At 37.2% G+C, this 18,479-nt stretch overlaps 1 protein-coding gene across 1 annotated transcript; it reads right to left on the reverse strand.

Moving 5' to 3' along the window:
• Window positions 1-4,923: 4,923 nt before the first annotated feature.
• On the reverse strand, window positions 4,924-18,066 carry LOC107570492 (calponin-3-like). Its single transcript, XM_016256722.1, has 7 exons — window positions 17,741-18,066; window positions 8,732-8,853; window positions 7,667-7,733; window positions 7,417-7,554; window positions 7,201-7,317; window positions 6,901-7,047; window positions 4,924-5,801 (listed from the first exon to the last, which is right to left on the reverse strand). Exons 1-7 carry the CDS (start codon window positions 17,795-17,797, stop codon window positions 5,454-5,456), a joined length of 996 nt encoding a protein of 331 aa, XP_016112208.1. The 5' UTR covers window positions 17,798-18,066; the 3' UTR covers window positions 4,924-5,453.
• Between the last annotated feature and the right edge of the window lie 413 nt (window positions 18,067-18,479).

The following is an 18,479-nucleotide window of genomic DNA, read 5'->3' on the forward strand; positions in this document are numbered from 1 at the left end:
TGTGCTAAGACCAATCGACATAAAAGCTAGTAAACATGATTCTCTATATATATATAGAGGGACCAATTGTTAATTTACTAACACCTACCTATTACAATAGTCCACTTACCGTTACTGCTATCATAAAAATACACTTTATATGTAGGTTTAAAATTCTACAAAAGACACATTTAATGTCCAAAAACAAATTTTTTTGCAAAATGTATATTTTACTCGGAATTATTGCACTCCTATTCGATTGCGCTCTGTCTGTTTAGCGCACATGTGCCACTCCTGACAGCAAAATGGATATGTTTGCATGACTTTCTAACATTTACAGATGAAAAATATACCTGTGGCATGTCAGTTATGCACCGAGGAAAACACAACTTCTCAAATGCATTAAACAGCACAGATATATTGCTGTTAGCCATGGTGGATCGATTTGATCCATGATAAACGTTAGGGTCTGCTTAAGAATAAGCGTGCAAAAATGAGTGAGATTGTGTGAATTTAATTTGTCGTTAATGGAATCGCTTTAGCCCCGATAGATTAGGTTAGTTATTTCAAGTCAGATTTTGATGCTGCTAAAAATAACATTATTTTGTGTATTTGGTGTAATGAAATGTGTTTATGTATGCGTTTTAAAGTAAAAAAAAACAAAAAAAAAACATTATTTTCCACATAGCCTACTGTACATTATTGTTTCTCCTCCTCCGCCTTTTTGAGACACGTTGATTTTTACAAAGCTGTGATTGGCCGAATACCTCAAGTGTACTGGAGCGACGAAACAAAAAACATTAATACCCATTACAAATGAGGCATTTGTTGCATCCAGTGGGGACATAATTACTGATTATAATGCCTTATACTGTCTTTTTATACGTTGTGTTGCATCGCGCCGTGTAAACATAAAACCATGTCTGCATTTGTGATCGGAGAAATGACAAACAACAAGCACTACTCTACACTGCTCAAAACTCGAGTTTGAATCATCAGTGGCAAATCCTTTAAATTAAAACGTACTTACAGTCTGTGAGTCAGAACAGCCGGCATTGTAGTCTACTCTTCCAGGATCAGGAAACAGTCCTCCATAAAATGTGCTGCACACAAATGAATATTTGGGTTGAAGTGTTATGGAACAGTGTTGTAAATACAACTTAACCACTGATTTGTAGTCGTGTCCTCTTTTGGAAGACCAAACAAAGTAGTTTCGCTTTCACAATGAAACACACGGCGGCCTAGCGTGAGCTAAGGCTGGGCGAGAGTGAGCAGAGGCGGCAGGGTTGAGAACGGCGCGGCCGGCGTATTCGACGAAGGAGCGGCAACCACATGTGACGACCCCTTACTGGACTCCGCTTCGTCCACGGTGAAAGCCGATCCGGCGATCCACAGCGCTAAGTTGATGTATTCCCTCAGCAACCAGCACAGATCAGCTCAAGGCATGACGAAGCGGATATCGTCCTCTTTTGAAAGAGTGCACACAGCACCTTCACGACAAGGTGGCAGCGTCAACAAAACTACAGCGAGAATAAAAGTTACGCCTTCTTTCTTTGCGTGAACATTTGGGCGGCAAATCTTCCCACATAGTGACGTAGACATGTGGGGGCGTGTTAGAACAAGCCGTTTTAGGTAGGAGTGGTTAACTCTTAACTTTTATTAAAGAATATCTCTTTGGGTTTGAGACTTTAGTCTTTGCAACTTTACAGATCTTCTTTATGCACCAAGAGCTTGTAACACTCCAAAGAGAAAGGAAAAATCTCCTTTAAAATCCCTTTAATTTCCTCAGGTCTCTGTAGTGTTGTTGTGATACATCATTCACGCAGCAGTGGTGATGAGAGAGCACGCTTGAGAAACAGTTTCTCGAGGAGAAATCAATCTACATGTAAAGTATTGGTCACAGATTATTGGTCACTTTCTAAATAATAAAAGTATAGTGCATCCACTAGTAATTATATATATGCATCGGTTTTTACAGATGCAAATATGTTAGAAACGATGCATTGCGATACAAATGCCAACTTGTAGCCACTGCACACTTTTTAAACCGATGCATCGCATCGTTAACTTTTTATGCCGATGCACCGAGCGAATCGGTGAATCTTCCCATCCCTACCGCACACCGATCCACTCGAGACTAAAAACCTATTTTTAATTTTTATAAATTGCATTGTGCAAAAGTGCAAAGTGAATTAAAAAAATGGACAAGCAAGCAAACATTTCAACACATTGCTATCTTCAGTGCTCACTTAACAAACAACATTCACCCTTTTTAAGTAGGTCAACAATTAAAGGCAATCAGCTGAATTCAATTATCTCAGGTAAACCTCAATTAATCACAAGCTCGATTCAAAGGAATCTTTCAAGATCATCAATCACGTGATCTGCGTGCTCTGGTTCACTATGGGACTCACAGAACAGAGCTGGTATTGTGCAGAGCAGATATATTTGCTGTTTTCTCATTCTGAAGTGTTGAAATCCCATTTTGGCTGGAATGTTCATGACTGATCATTCTCACAGTTATCAGCAGTTTCGTGTTACTTTTACTGATAAGTTCAGTGTTAATATTGGCTTCTACCTTCCCTGACCAGTTGGAAATCCTCCTCTTAGCAAAACATGCTTGTCTCTTTGTAGCTTAATTCTTTCATAGGCTCTCTTTGAGCCTTGCTATGTGAGCGCCACCTTCTGGTTATGTACATGCTCATGTAAATTGGTATGTTGTGAAAGATGAGACAATTAAAAAAAAATAATAATAAAACTTAAATGGATCATTTTGAAATATTCACGGATTAAAGTTTTTTGCTCTCAAGATTGATCAGTAAAGCTGGTCCTTTGCTGGTTTATGCTGGTCATGTGCTGGCAAAGGACCAGCATAAACCAGCAAAAGCCACAAAATCTTTTCATTTCTTGAGGTGTGTAACTTTAGTAAGCCAGTCTTTAAGAGTCTTTTCTCTCTTCTTAACATCTGACTGGAACAGTCAAAGGTCATAAACTAAAATATTATATTAGTATGTTTTAAGCAAACATACTTTAAAGAAACAGTGGAAGCAGCCCTGCACTCACAGAAATCCTATCCAATGATTCATAAGGCAAAATCTTCATCTATCAGTCATATCAGAATACAAACCAGCACAGTAAGCAGTGAGGGGACACAGAGAAAGAGGAGTGACAAACAATTTCCAGCCTCTGTCCCTCGGCAGCTGTGGTGTCCATCTGGATGCTGAGAGGAACTCTCTTTGGGCCAAGAGTGGAAAGTACTAATCAAAAGCCCAATCCAACCTCATGTACTTGAAGCCAAGCCTGCTGTGATAAAGTATTCACATACGGTGTTGTAAAGCCTGAATGAGACGACTCCTTGTCAGAACAGACCGGTTGGCAGATGTACAGTCCAGCTTTTGTAACTGAAGAGGAGCAGCTCATGCCACAGATATTAAAATATTTCAAGTTACTTCAGTGTCTTCAGAGACTAATCTAGTGGTTTGTGGAGCAATATGATAGTGCTTTTGTTTGAGACTGACATTTTTGGGCATACATGAGCTCATACCTCTAAGTTTTCCCTTTATATTATTTATCTGCTGCATGTTTCACAACAGAAAAACAGCATTAATGCAAAATTCCCTGATGAAAGCTATAGAAATGACTGTTGTCCTCTGCTTAATGCTTTTCCCATACAATAAAAATAAATTGCAGACCTTGCCTGCAGGGTCGTTTTACATTGCGTCTGAATTGCGTTCTTACTGTACATTTGAAATCTCAGCACAGCTTATTTGTTGAAAGTTCACTTCAAGTGAATTTATTAGAATCGAGTCATTTAAATGAAACTGGATAACATGCCATGCACTCTCATGACAACTCACAATTCAAATGAGATGGTGAAAGATGTTACAGGGTAGGATTTAACTTGTCTTCCGATAAACTTTGCATTCACTTTTTGAATATTTTTTGATGTTCATATGAGGTGGTAGAAAAACAAACGTTATCGTGTAAACGCAATAGTTTTGCGAGAGAACGCCGAGTTTCTCGGGGGAACACAAAGGTTTTGCAAGAGTACACAAAGTATCTCGGAGGTAAGCAATACTTTGGCAAGAGAATGGAAAAAACCTAATATTTTTATCATTGGGGCACTATATTCTCAGTGAATTAAGAGTTGATGCATCTATTTTTTAGCCAATTCATTAAGTGAGAAAAAACAAAAAGTGGCCTTTGCTTAGTCTACTTCCTTTACCCAGATTCTAACGTTATTAATAAGTTAAGAATTAAATGTTATATAATAAAACCAGCAGGATACAATCATGTGATCGGTCAACAACAAATCAACAAACCCAATGACACATTCTTTAATATCCCTTAAAGGGATAGTTAACTAATAAATGAAAATTCTGTCATCAGTTACCCACATGTTGTATAACAGTTTTTTTTTTCTCTTTCTTAGAAGGAAAGTTGGGGACCAGTTTTGGTTGCCATTAGAAAAACGTTTTCCACAGAAGAAAGTCAGTCAAAGAATTTTCAATTTTGATAAAACTATCCCTTTAAAGTCAGGGAGCACAACAGTAGTACATTTTGGTAGAAATTCCCAACAGCACACAATTGGAAAGCCACTAACTTTTTCCGTAATACTAAAGCTCTTCCCAAAGCAGGTAGCAGCTTTCAAACTGCTTATGTTGAGTCACATTTGATACAAAGGGAACGTTGCTAAGGGAAACCTGTGCTGTTCTGTCAGACTGTCTAATTGAGTGCTGCATTATCAGAGCCAATTTCCACAGGCACACAAAGCAGGGATTATTACCCGTCAGGGTGTTTGCTGGGAAGAGGTGGGGGTTTGCTGCTTTTCTCACAAACCCTTTATACCGGTCAGTCCTTGTCCTCCAAGCGTGTGTGTATGTCAAAACCTACTGATAAACCTGAAAGACTAATTGATTTAATCAGAATGACAACAGACTTGACTGGAAAATTAAAAACTTTATTCATTAAAAAAAATAAGGGCCATTCAACAGGACTGAGGTCTCTATTGATTATTGCTGGCAATAAATACAAGACAATTGGGAAGAGGGGGAGTGATCAAAAAGATACGAGTTGGTCTAAACATATACAAGGGCCTATGGCACAATTTAGCAAAGTGTTGTTTGGTCAAATGATTTAAAAGGCTGGAAGTAAAAAAAATATACTTAAAAAAAAAACAAAAAAAACAATCAGAGATTGTAGTTAATATGCCATGAATGACTTTTGGTGAACACTTAAACTGCTTCTCTAACCCATCTCATGTTTTAAAAGTTTGGCCCTTTTTAAAAGTCAAGACTATAGTCTATTGTCTATCCAGCTAATAAAATACTGTATTATCAGAGGAACAGTGATATAGGAAACGCTCCTCTTATCATCTGTTTCCTGTCATATAAAAAAGGCTAGCGAGAGAAAAAACAACTCGCTCTGTTTATGTGAGGATCCAAAAATATTCATCCATGCTGTAAGCTTGCAGTTTAATAGTCAGTGCCATGGTCATAGTGGGCTCTGTATTCATTGTGGTAGTCTGCCTGGTACTCATCCCGATATTGTCCTTGGTATTCAGCCTGGTAGTCGCTGTCGCTGATCTCAGAGCCATTGGTGCCAGTGCCCTGGCTGCCATTGCTGTGGATGGTGGGCTCGGTGGGGGAGGAGCAGTATTTGGGGTCGTATATCTGTCTGCCCAGCCCATACACACTCATGCCCTTCTGAGAGGCCACCTTGTTGGTGCCCATCTGCAGCGAGATGGTGGAGTTGTCCAGCGGCTGGGCAGCCACTTTCTGGTCAAAAATATCCCTCCTGGTGCCGGGGGCCAACATGCCAGCCTGAGGGAGAAGAAAGTGAAATCTAAAGTTTGACTTGGGCATCCAACTAATAAAACGTCCTGCAGAGTTTAGTTCCAACCCAAATTAAACACACCAGAACCAGATAACCAAGATCTTCAGGATCACTAGAAACTTCCAGGCAAATATGTTTGGGACAGGAAGCAGCAGAACTCTGCTGGAAGTTGGCCCTCCAGGAGCAGGATTGGACAGTCGTGTCATGTCTTAAGGCCTGGGCGAACCATTAGCGAACCTTCTGTGAAATTTCATAGTCAAAGTAGGTCCGTTGCCAATAGTTTAGCAATGCAATGGAGTACTGCCTACTAAAGAGATCACTTCCAAACCAAGCAGCTTTCTAGTGGTAAATGTGGCAAATTTGCATGTTAAAAGTTCAACAAACCTGAATCCGCATGTGAAAATACAGATTGTGTGGATTCCTATCGAGACAACTGCACTTCCTCTGTGGAACTTCGACATACAAAGGTATTTGTGCCCGCATAGTTACTCTTAAAGGGTTAGTTCACCCAATAACGAAAAATGTGTCATTTACCCTCATCTATGTTTGTTTATGTAAATAAAAGCCTAAATTAAATCGGTTCATTATATAAAGTGATCGCCAAAGTGTTTATATCTTCCTTTCATTCAGCTCAGCGATAAAGATTCGTATTAGGGATATTTTGTCTATATTACTTCTGTGAGGCATATTTGGAGTTTCTGCGAGAGAGCACCCTCTGGCAGACATTATATGCGTTTATAGCACTCCATACTGCGTCACACCACCCTACACTGGGTAAACATAGGAAAAGTAATATTTCTCTCTACAGTAAACATATGATAATCCATATGTTGTTCTTCGGTGTACAGCAGGTTTTTTTTTCTGCGCTTTAATGACATCACTGCCAGCTGTCTTAAGTAACTTCAGAGTTCCTACTGGCAGTGCAAATGCAACCAGGAAAATGGACCAAGGGGAACTTTTAGTTCTCAGGGAACCACCCTGGTGCCTAGTTCCTATAACTAAGTTCCTAGAACCACCATGTGCAAAAGCCCCTAATGATGACAATTTACATTTTTGGGTGAACTATTCCTTTAAATTCACACTCACCTGGCTTGCTCCTTTATTAGTGCCCATCTGCAGGCTGATTGTGGTTTGGTCAAAGGGCTTGTCTGCTTGAGTCTTTGGGTCATACAGATGTCTCCTGGTGCCATAAGCAGTCATCCCAGCCTGACTAGCACATTTATTTGTCCCCATCTAGCATTGAGGGAAAAAAAGGATGTGTATGAATATACAAAGCATGATTGAGAGAATCTCACTGAAGATATCCCAAGAAAAAATGGTTTTAAAAGGATTCTTAAAGTGACAACAGATAAGAACCAAATGAAGTCACAAGTCAGAGGTCCTCACCTGCAGTCCAATCACACACTGACCAGCCTTCATTTTCTCATCATCAAAGTTGCGGGAGTGCTTGTCTGCGTACTTTACACCAATGTCAACGTTTGTGTCCATACCTTTGGTTTTTGCCTTTGAAAGAAAGAACGAAAGTAGCATTATATCAGCAACTCCTAATCCAAGCTTCCTTCTTTCATCATCTCCATCCAAGATGTTTTGCACAAAACTCACCATGCTGGCCAGAGCAAGAAGTGTGGTCTGGACTTGAGTCATATTCCCATTCTCAAACAGATCATTGGCCTCAAAGATGTCGTTAGGCTTCAGGCCATAAGCAAGAATGGCTTTGATGAAGTTGCCCAGGTTCTCAAGCTTCAGTGAAAAGAATAAGCTTTGCTATTATATTTTTACATTAGGAATAAAACTGACTTGAAAAGAAAAAAAAAAACTGAAACGATGCAATACATAAATAGGTCTTCCTTACCTTGTGCCAGTTAAGTTTGGAGTGGTTGATTTTCTTAATGGATCCAGGCTGAAGTTTATTAATGAGCCTATGAGAAAGACCAAATATTACATCATCTATAGTGGAGAGACTCAACTTACAGTAGATGGTCCGATTATGCAGTGCACACTAGCGTTCAAAAGTTTAGGGTTAGCACTTTTTTTTTTTTTTACAAAAATGAAAACATATCAGCAAGGATACATTAAATTATTCAAAAGTGACATATAATATATACATATATATATATTTGTTTTTTTGTTTGTTTTTTTTACAAAATATTTATATTTCAAATAAAATCTTTTTTTTTTTTTTTTTTACTTTGTATTCAAAGAATCCTAAAAAAAAAAAAATGCATCACTGTTTCCACAAAAATATTAAGCAGCACAAATATTTTCAGCATTGATAAGGGATGTTTCTTGAGCAGCAAATTAGAAGGATTTATGAATAATCATGTGACACTGAAGACTAGAGTAATGAGTAGAGTAAAAATTTAGCTTTGCCCTCACAAAAATAAATTACATTCTAAAATGTATTAAAATAGAAAATAGTTATTTTAAATTGTAATAATATTTAACGATATTACTGTATTTTCGATCAAATAAATGCAGCCTTGTTGAAAATAAAATACTTGAAAAATAAATAAACAAATAATAATTAAAATAAAATCTATGGCAAGGTAGTGTATACCAAGATAACATCATGAGACAACATTTATTCCCATTAAAAGGCTCTAAAAGAACATTGTGTAAAGTTTTCTTAAGGGGAACAGCAAACAAAAGAAGGTGTGGACACCAGACTGGGTGGTTCTAATATAAGCAACACATGGTTTCAGCTTGGCAGAACGTTTTGGCTGTTGTATTTTGGGTTTCATGCCTGAATATTAAAATCACGCCACACTTTGGCATATTGTCGGGTTACAATAAACGAGACAAAAGGTTACAGGTGGGCTGAAAGTCATTATTTAGAACCAAACAAACTCTCCAATGTTTTGAGTTCCTAATCAAACTGAAATGCACATCATGGTTTCTATCATGCTCACAGACTCACTCGCACAGTATGACGCCATCCTTCAATCCCATCTGGAAGTTTTCTCCGATTGGCATGCCCGTTACATCCTCAATCCAGTGACTCAGCTCGTCCTCCTTCTGCAGGTCGTACTTCTGAGCAATCTACAGGGCCCAGAAAGAGAGACTGAAAACTCTTGCTTCCTTAAACAGTTTCTTATCCAAGGCCTGCCATACAAAGAAACATGCATTCCTTTCCTTGAAGTAAATTTTAGGGTTTTAGAATCAGTATTAGACAATATCCTATTTAAATTTCAGTTCATTTATATGACATACTGAAACATAAGCTACCTATAGATACGTTCCCTGGTGTTAAACCTAAATAACTGTCTGGAACTGAGAACATGTGCATGAAACTCACATGGAAACTTTTGCACAGTTTCAATTCATGAATTCAGAAACTCTCAAAACAGAGTTTGAGTGTGCAGGTACGGTCACGTTTTAAGGTTAGCTTTGGAAAAACATCTCTTCATCTCTGGGTAGTTTGCACAGGACTAGAGTCAAGCGCAGTAAAATGGATAGGAAATTACAGAGTGTTGCCCCATCTGTGAACAGAAGCAGCTCCAGACACCTGTCAGACCCCCCATAACTGCCATTCAGCAAACAAACAAAAAAATATTGAAAGAGCTTATCTTGCTTATCTTAATAAATAAATAAAAACCTTGATAGACCTATAAAAAGATAGACCTATAATAGATTAAATTATGCAGTTTTGCATCACAATTAAATCAAGTCACTCAGGTTTGAATAATAAGGGTAGTCCTTCCTTCATGGTCACAATGTCACATTAAGGTTTTAATTTCCTTCAACAGGTCTGGTCTTGAATCAATTGTAAATGAGTAGTAAAACATATTCCATCAACCGAACAAATGAGGGTTGGCTCCTAACTTCAACTAAATGACGACATGCTGAATGTCTAAGGATCCAAAGGGGTGACAGGTTGGAGCATGTCTGTTTTTCCTGACAATTCTGTTGTCCCCTTTAAGAAATGTAATGGGAAGTTTCCTTTGTATAATTTTTTTAAAATATCTTAACATTCATATTAAAAAAAAAAAACACACTTTCAAAAGGCACAGAGCTTTGTCTGGCCCTTTTAGAAATTCTACATTACAAGTGGACAAATAGAGCATAACAGTAACCGACCCTCTTGGTTCAAGAGGTATTTTCTCCATTCACTTTCTCCACAGGCATTTCAAACAATTCTTCAATAAACCGTTCAAAGCCACGAACCAAAGCAATTAACTATAGCACTACAAACTTTGATTTAACGTAAAAAGAAATGTTTTTAAAAATTGCAAAAAATAAACTGATGTTACTGCAGAACACTAATAACTTCATTGATTTGAATAAATAATGAATCATTTGGTTGCAGCTCAGCTCTTTTGCCTTTATGTCCATGGCAGTGATTCCTCTAATTGGTGGATTTCTAGTGTAATCATTTACTAGGATTTCAGCAATTAAACTTTTTTTTACATTTTAAAAAGGTAAATTTGAAAAATCACACTGACATATAGTCACAGAAGCTTCAAAAAAAGATTTATACATTCTTCTTCAAAATTATTCTCCAAGTGAAAATTAAAGGGATTTTCACTTTGGGAACACAACTGTTGTGCTCTACATCCGGTTGTGATCTTTTACTTCAGCTGTCTGTCAACTTTAGGACAACAGAAAATGGGTCTGTGACAGAAACAATGGCAAACCACACAGAGGGCCCTTCAAGTGGCACCGTACTGACTTAAAGCCATCATTCTTTAAGGGTCTCCTGGTAGATATGAATGAACAGACGGATGACAAGCAGAACTTGAATTGAGACCATATAATGCATTATTAAAATACTATTGTCAAGTCTCAAACACAGAGGAAAAAAAACAAAAAACAAGTCATCACTTATTGCACAATGCCTCAGGTGTCACGGTTATCAATGTGGACATCGTTTTACACTACAACATAACACAACGCACATCCTACATTGAAAACAAACCTCACCAGAGCAGGACAAAGCTGAAAACAGTCAACCTGTATGTTTCCTCCATCTCACTTTACAACAAAGCTACTCTTGAGAGCTGATGGACATCCTGTGCCTTTATATGTTGCTTTTCACAGCATCCCCAAACACTTTCCAAACTAAAATTACATTTCCAAATAAGTGTATAAATTTACCAATAAATTGTTATAACTTCTGATCCTTGCATCAAAAGCTATTTATGATGGTGTACAGATGACAAATCAAATTACTTTTGCATATAAAAATTAGAGATGCCCAATACATAGGTACCATATTTGTTATCAGACTTTAATGTTTTTAAGTTTACTATATTAGTGACGTGACATGTAGCCAAGTATGGTGTCCCATACTCTGAATTTGTACTCTGCATTCATCCCATCCAAGTGCACACACACAGCAGTGAGTAGTGAACACACACATACACACCGTGAACACACACCCTGAGCAGTGGGCAGCCATTTTTGTTGCTGCGCCCGGGGAGCAGTTGGGGGTTCGGTGCCTTGCTCAAGGGTCTCACCTCAGTTGTGGTATTGAAGGTGAAAGAGTGTCATTCACTCCCAGCACCTACAATCCCTGCCAGACCTGAGACTCGAACCTGTGACCTTTGGGTTACAAGTCCGACTCTCTAACCATTAGGCCATGACTACAAATCCTGCATCGAATTGTGCCTGGTTTCTAAATGAATACACAGCTAAATAAAGGGAACAAACGACCAAGTTCTTACTGACGCAGTTTGGAATCAGAAGGAAGGCAATGCAAAGACTGTTTTCCCCCACAGCTAGGCACTGCACAGCATCTTGTTGTCTTCAGGTCATCTTTATAATTTGATTTTTGCATAGACCTGCGTTTGCCTCTCTCGTTATTTACACTAAATAACAAGATGCTCAAATCGGTGTGCGGGGCTAAACAGGCAGTGATGTTGAAGCAGGTGTTGATCTTCCCCTGCGGAGGCGGGGTTTAGCCACACGTTTACGTCAAAGTGGCACATTCCACAACCTGTCGTTTTGGCAAATAGGCTTCAGTATTAGCCGTTTTTATGCTAAAGAGAAAGTTGAGTTCTGAAACGTACAGGATGTTTTTATAGTACAACATCCTATCTTACATGTCAAAAGATCAAGGGAATTTTGATTTCTCAGTTCATGACCCCTTTAAATGTAATCTACAGAAAATCTCAAAATTAACATTCATCTTTCATACTGTCCTTTATGATGTTGTGATGGCTAAATTCACTTGGTGCATTTAAACCCAGATAGATTCTAGTATTTTTATTTTTCATTTAATTAGACAAAATGTTGTGGAATTGTTATAATGGGTATTGGCCAGATATATATATATATATATATATAAAATATCTTCAACTTCTCATAATACTCAAGGAGAGTTCAGAGGATTCGAGCACCAGAACCATTACAATGGAAGAGAGAAATGACTTTACAGCTATAGCAAGCAGTATTCACCAGAGAATATTTGCTGGAAAAAAAGTCCCAATAACATAAAAGGGCCAAAAAAAAAAAAAAAAATTATATAGGCCCAAAAGAAGGTTCAAAAACCACATGCAGCATCTCCGGCTGTTATATTGCTCTGCAACTAGGACATCGGTGGTGTCTTCACATCCAACTGTCCAACTGCAATTTTCTACACAATAGAGCTTATGTTCCTGAGTGTATAGAGCAGTTCAAGAAAAAGAAGGGGGAAAAAAACCCCCATGTAAGAGTGCATTGATACATTCTTTGACTTCCAGATATCGGTCCAAAGCAGAGAATGAACTTCCTGAAGATAGAGAAAACAGGGAGAACATCTGTATTTGGCCATGTGAGAACAACATGTTGGGAGTTCTGCTAGTCTTAAGGACAAAATCATGTGGAGGGCAAAAACTGTGCATAATAAAAAAATAAACACTTGCAGGCAGTACTTAAAGGGTTAGTTCACTCAAAAATGAAAATTAGCTTGTGTTTTACTTACCCTCGAAGCATCCTAGGTGTATAAGACTTTCTTCTTTCAGACGAATCCAGTTATATTAAAAATTGTCTTTGATCTTTCAAGCGGTTTAATGGCACTCAGTGGGTGTTGCAGTTAAACAGTCCACAAGTCGTCAAATAAAGCTTACGCATTCATAACAAAACGAGCTCCGGGGGATGAATAAAGGCCCCTTGTAGCGAATCCATGAGTTTTTGTAAGAAAAAAAAAAATCCACATTTCAAATGTAATAAACACTTTTCTCTCACTTCCACCGAGTCGCTGACTGTCATCCACTAAAGCAGTTCCGGCGGATGACGTAAGACGCATGGCGTTGCAGTAATTAGGGCTGTCAAAATGACTGAAACTAATTTCGAATTTTCTAAATATGATCAAAATTCGAATTATATTCGAATTTAAAAAGGCATAATTTCAGTTAGGGGAAAAAAAAGCTTTTGGCTTCTCTCAAGAGAGAAGAATAGCCACAAGAGGGCGCATGGTGCAAAATATTATGCACGTTTCTTCAAAGCGTAATAAAATAACACGACTATCTTTGGAAAAAAAAAAGTGCATAATGTTTAAAATAATGTTTATAAACCATATATAATTAATAAAGTTGCTTAACCAATTAGAAAAAAAAAAAAACAGCACCATGCATGTATTTATAGTTTAATACGAAGGACCGAAAACCAATCACAAAGAGTAGGCTACTCTCTTCACTTAAAAACATGAGATACGGTGGGATGGGGAAAAACCGCCATAAAGTCTTGAGATGTTTTTTAAAAGTTAATTTTACATGGCTTTCAAAACATGCCGCTCTCTTGGGCCAGACACGAGTGCAACGCTGATAGATGTCCCTCTAGAAAATGTGATAAATATGCGTTCTGTGTGAACGGCTTGGTTTCAGTTTTGACGTAAACATCTCCACACTGATGCTCTCGTTTTCCTCAATATTGAATGAACAACGTTTTCGCATTCGAATGTGGATTTTTTATTCGACGAATATTCGAAACTCTAATTTTTTTTGACAGCCCTAGCAGTGATTAGAGACGAATGTGGAGAGAGAACAAAAAACGCCGGTCATGAATTAGAAGTACAAACCGAAGATTTGCAAAGAGGATTTGTCAGAGGATTTCGATATAAACCAAGAGGAGACTTGGTTTTCCTTTGCTCCTATTAAACAAACTCGTGAGACTAGCATATCTCAGAGGCGCGTGCGCTGCACATACGTTGGAACGGATCCACGTATGATAGATAACGGCAGTGAGAGAAAAGTGTTTATTACGTTTGAAATATGGATATTTTTCTTACAAAAACTCATGGATTCGCCTTTAATCATCCCCTGGAGCCATCTGCGGAACGCTTTATGAATGCGCGAGCTTTATTTGACGACTTGTGGACTGTTCAACTGTAACCCCCGCTGAGTGCCATTAAACAGCTTGAAAGATCAAAGACAATTTTTAATATAACTCCGACTGGATTCGTCTGAAAGAAGAAAGTCATATACACCTAGGATGCTTCGAGGGTGAGTAAAACACAAGCTAATTTTCATTTTTGGGTGAACTAACCCTTTAAGGAATTCAGTCAGAGCTACACCGAGGGAAAGGATCCTGCCTAAAATTATTAATTTGCTGAGAAGAGCTGAAGGGTTCTAAAAAAGATCTAATGCTGTGAGAGACCTTGGTGAACAGCACAGCCATTTCTGTTGATCAATTATTCACCCCGTTGCTCTGGAAATGTCTAGCAGACCAAATAATGTGGCAGCGACGTCTGAGATGTAGGCCTATATACAGACTATAAGATGTGCTTGCATAACAACTGGTTTAGGACCACTAGTCCACAACATACTGAAACTCTGGAAAGCCAAGGAGAACAGTCTACTGTGCATGCATATATGAATTTATACTAGAGTTCAAACCATTTTGATAAAGTATTGGTTTTAATCAGTAAGGAAGCATTAAATTGAGCAAAAGTGGCAGTAAAGACATTTATAATGTTACAAAAGAATTCTATTTCAAATAAATTATGTTCTTTTGAATTATTTAAAGAATCCTGAAAAATATGCATCATGATTTCCACAAAAAATATTAAGCAGCACGACTCTTTTCAACATTGATCATAAGAAATGCTTCTTGAGCAGCAAATCAGTATATTAGAAACATTTCTGAAGGATCATGTGACACTGAAGACTGGAGTAATGATGCTGGAAATTCAGCTTGGCCATCACAGGAATAGATTACATTTTGAATGCATTACAACATAAAACAGTTATTTTAAATTGCAATAATATTTCACAATATTACTGTTTTTACTTTATTTTTGATCAAATAAGTGCAGGCTTGGTGGACTTAAGAAACTTCATAAAATTATGAATAAATAATAATAAAAAAAATCTTAAAACCCCAAACTTTTGAACAGTATGTATTTGTGATAATGTATCTTACCACTCCGCAGTTTCTTTCTTCTCGCATTATAAATAATTAAATCTCAAATCAATGTGTCACTCTAAGATACAATATATATTTTTACATACTGTACGATGTAAATACATTCTACATATTTAAAATAAAGAGACGCAAATTAGTAAACTGTGAAAAATGGATTTCAAAAGATCAAAAACAAATGAAGCACACTTTAAATGAAAAGTGATCCAAAAATAAAAATTTATGCCAAATCATGCAATCAAGTTATTGTCAAGTATTAAATATGAGCTAAAGTAAACTACCTTCAAACACACACACACACTGATTTGAGTGGCATACACCCCTTTCAAAAGATAATGTCAGTAATGGAGTGTCTTACACTCTGCAAGTTCTCTTCAAACATATTTGCATGGCCCAGTTGAAGTGCTAATGAAAGTCAGATGAGGTTGAGTGTCTTCACACCTCTGCAGATGGCACAGGATTCAAGAAAGCATCACCCCACTGTGGTTTACATTGTTTACCCACCCTCCCACTCATTCCGACTAAACACACACACACACACATATAATGAAATACATGGTGTGATGGGAAATTGGGAACACTGCTGAATAGACCTAAAATGACAAACCGCAGACATTAGAGGGATGCGTTTTCTGTGTGCTCTTCACGGAGATAAGCAATTAAGACAATGAGGAAGTTTGTAGCCTAATGGTTAAAGTTCTTGGCTAACAAAGGCTGCAGGTTCAAGCCTGTGTGTGAATGTAGAATTGATATCCTTGAGCAAGACCATTCATCCCAGGTGCACAAGATGGACTGTCATTAGTACGTCACTTTGCATGGGGGAAAAACATATGGCACTAAATAAATAAATGAATAAAGTACTTTGCTTTCTAGAAATATACGTGTGATGTCCTAATACAAAAATATCTGATACGTTTGTGACCTTTAATGCAGAAAACGGAATCCATATACATGAAGAATAATAATAAAAAAAAAGTCACTGCAGATGGGACACTTTGCAACGCATTCAGAAGAAAATCTTCAGCTTTAACGTGACGTTTTAACCCTCTTTTCCTGAGAAAACCCTGTTTAAGTGTGTGTAGCCTACAAGTTATACTACTTGTTTCACTTCCGTTTCAGTTTTTTATAAACAGTTCTTACTACGTGTCAGTAAGTTGTTATTTTAGCATGTGTGTTTTGGCTCAGGGTTATTTTTTTTTAGGATTACTAATGAACTAATGTAGTTTGATTTGTATTAGTTATCTATTTTAGTTACAGCTGTAGTAATGTTGTCATTTTATTAGTTTTTATTATGTCTACATAGTTTATTAAGTTTTAGTTTTATTTAATTTGAGTTATTTCAGTTCTTCAACATACAACATGGATATATATTGTTATGTTAGAATCATTATTATACTCATACCTTTTGTTCTTTTAATATTTTGAATTGTTTTTAGCTTTATTTTTTTGTTTTCATTTAAATGTTTAGTTTTGAAATGTTGTTGTATGCATTTGTCATTTTTATTTAATTTCTTATATATATATATAGTATTTATTTAATTACTTTTTCTTATTTGTAAGTCGCTTTGGATAAAAGCGTCTGCTAAATGACTAAACGTAAAGTAAAAGGAAGTCTATTTTAGACAACGAACCATTTTTTTTTTTTCAAATGAGGGACTATAGAGATGAACTACAAAAAGTATGTAAAATTAAGCAATACATCCATACTAGTTTAAATATCGTCCTTTTAAAACGAAAGAAACCCGTTTTTAAAAACCACATGCTGCACGCGCATCATCTCGACTAAGTTTCCATAACACATTTCCACACAAAGCAGACCAAATTACATAACTACATCTTTATTATACACACACCGTCGCTTATTTAGGCAGATAATGCCATTGTTTAAATGGTCTTAACGTTACTTTTTCTTTTATAGTGTCTCTGTACAGGTAACTTAGCGGCAACCTCGTTGTTTTCTCTCAAACTGGAGCTCCACACAAGACCTCATGACCCACCAACACCACACCGGGCTGCAGGCAAGCTTCAACCACAATAACACACGGGAAACTTTATTTGCAGAGATAAAATGTCAAGCGTTGTGCCTTGAAAACGACAAACAGCATCTCAACGTGGCTTGAAAACGCGTTGTGTGCATATAAGAGAGTTTCATTCATTGAAAAGTCGGTTGGTGTAACATGAAACACGGATTCTTTCTACTTTCTACGTGCAAAAGTATGAGCATTCGTCTTTCATAAAAAAAAAACAAAAAAACAACAACAAAGGAGTAGTAAAACAAAGCATGCATCGACCCTGAAACCAAAATCTCAGAAGTTTCGAATCACAAGAACCAGGTTTAAAGGAAACAATGGCTTTCTCTCAAAACCTACAAAAACAGAAGTACGTTTAGATTAAATTATATACGACATTTTTGATTCCGAACATGTCTGTGATTTCTGAAATGATAGGCAGTTCGTTCTGATATGAAAGTTACACTTTCATGCATTTGAATTCACGCGTTTCAGTGCAATGCAAAGAAACATTAAACGCCATTTCGTGGTTTAACTGACCTTAAAGTACACAAACTGTAAAATCATTCAAGCCTTACCTTACTTCTCACTTCAGCAGAAAACCCATATGGAGGGCCTTTGTTGAACTGAGCCATTGTTCACGTCGATTCGCACTAAAGAAATGATCAGAAATCTCCCGGTTTCCTATTTGGTTCCTCTTATTCAAGAAAAGATGCTTTGCACAACTTAAAAAGACAGCAGACACGTGAGTTTAGGCTAGTCAAATATGACTGCCCAGCTGAGCAGATGCACTTTCAGGAAAGTGATTACAGAGCAGCGCAGCAGAAGGTTTACTGAAAGTGAGCGAATTTACGAATTCTAGTTCTACTACGTCGAAGCCTTAAGTTATGAATATTAATTAGGTTCCGTGACGCAGCATAGTGTATCTTCCTGATTGGCTGAAATGCAGATGTTCTTCTTCTTCTTCTTCTTCTGTTTTTATTGGCGGTTGGCAAACAGCTTTCGGGTGCATTACGGCCATCCACTGATCTGGAGTGATCTGATCTATATCAATATATATATATATATTAATAAATAAATCAACATTTAAACAAAAAATCAATAAACTTATATTTCTCAAATTCTATTTATTAGTCTTGTTGATCCTAAATACTCTAGAAGTAGACTCCAACCCTTATCATCTGCAGATTTTTTAAGAATATTACTAATATTTTGCTCTCCACTCTCTCTTAGTGCATTCTTTAAAATTTCTCTCTCTGAATCATACTTCTGGCAATGCAATAAAACATGGTCTACGGTTTTTTCTTCTCCACAATA

Source organism: Sinocyclocheilus grahami, unplaced genomic scaffold (assembly GCF_001515645.1).
Source record: "Sinocyclocheilus grahami isolate Dianchi unplaced genomic scaffold, SAMN03320097.WGS_v1.1 scaffold1465.1, whole genome shotgun sequence".
Classification (NCBI taxonomy): Eukaryota; Metazoa; Chordata; class Actinopteri; order Cypriniformes; family Cyprinidae; genus Sinocyclocheilus; species Sinocyclocheilus grahami.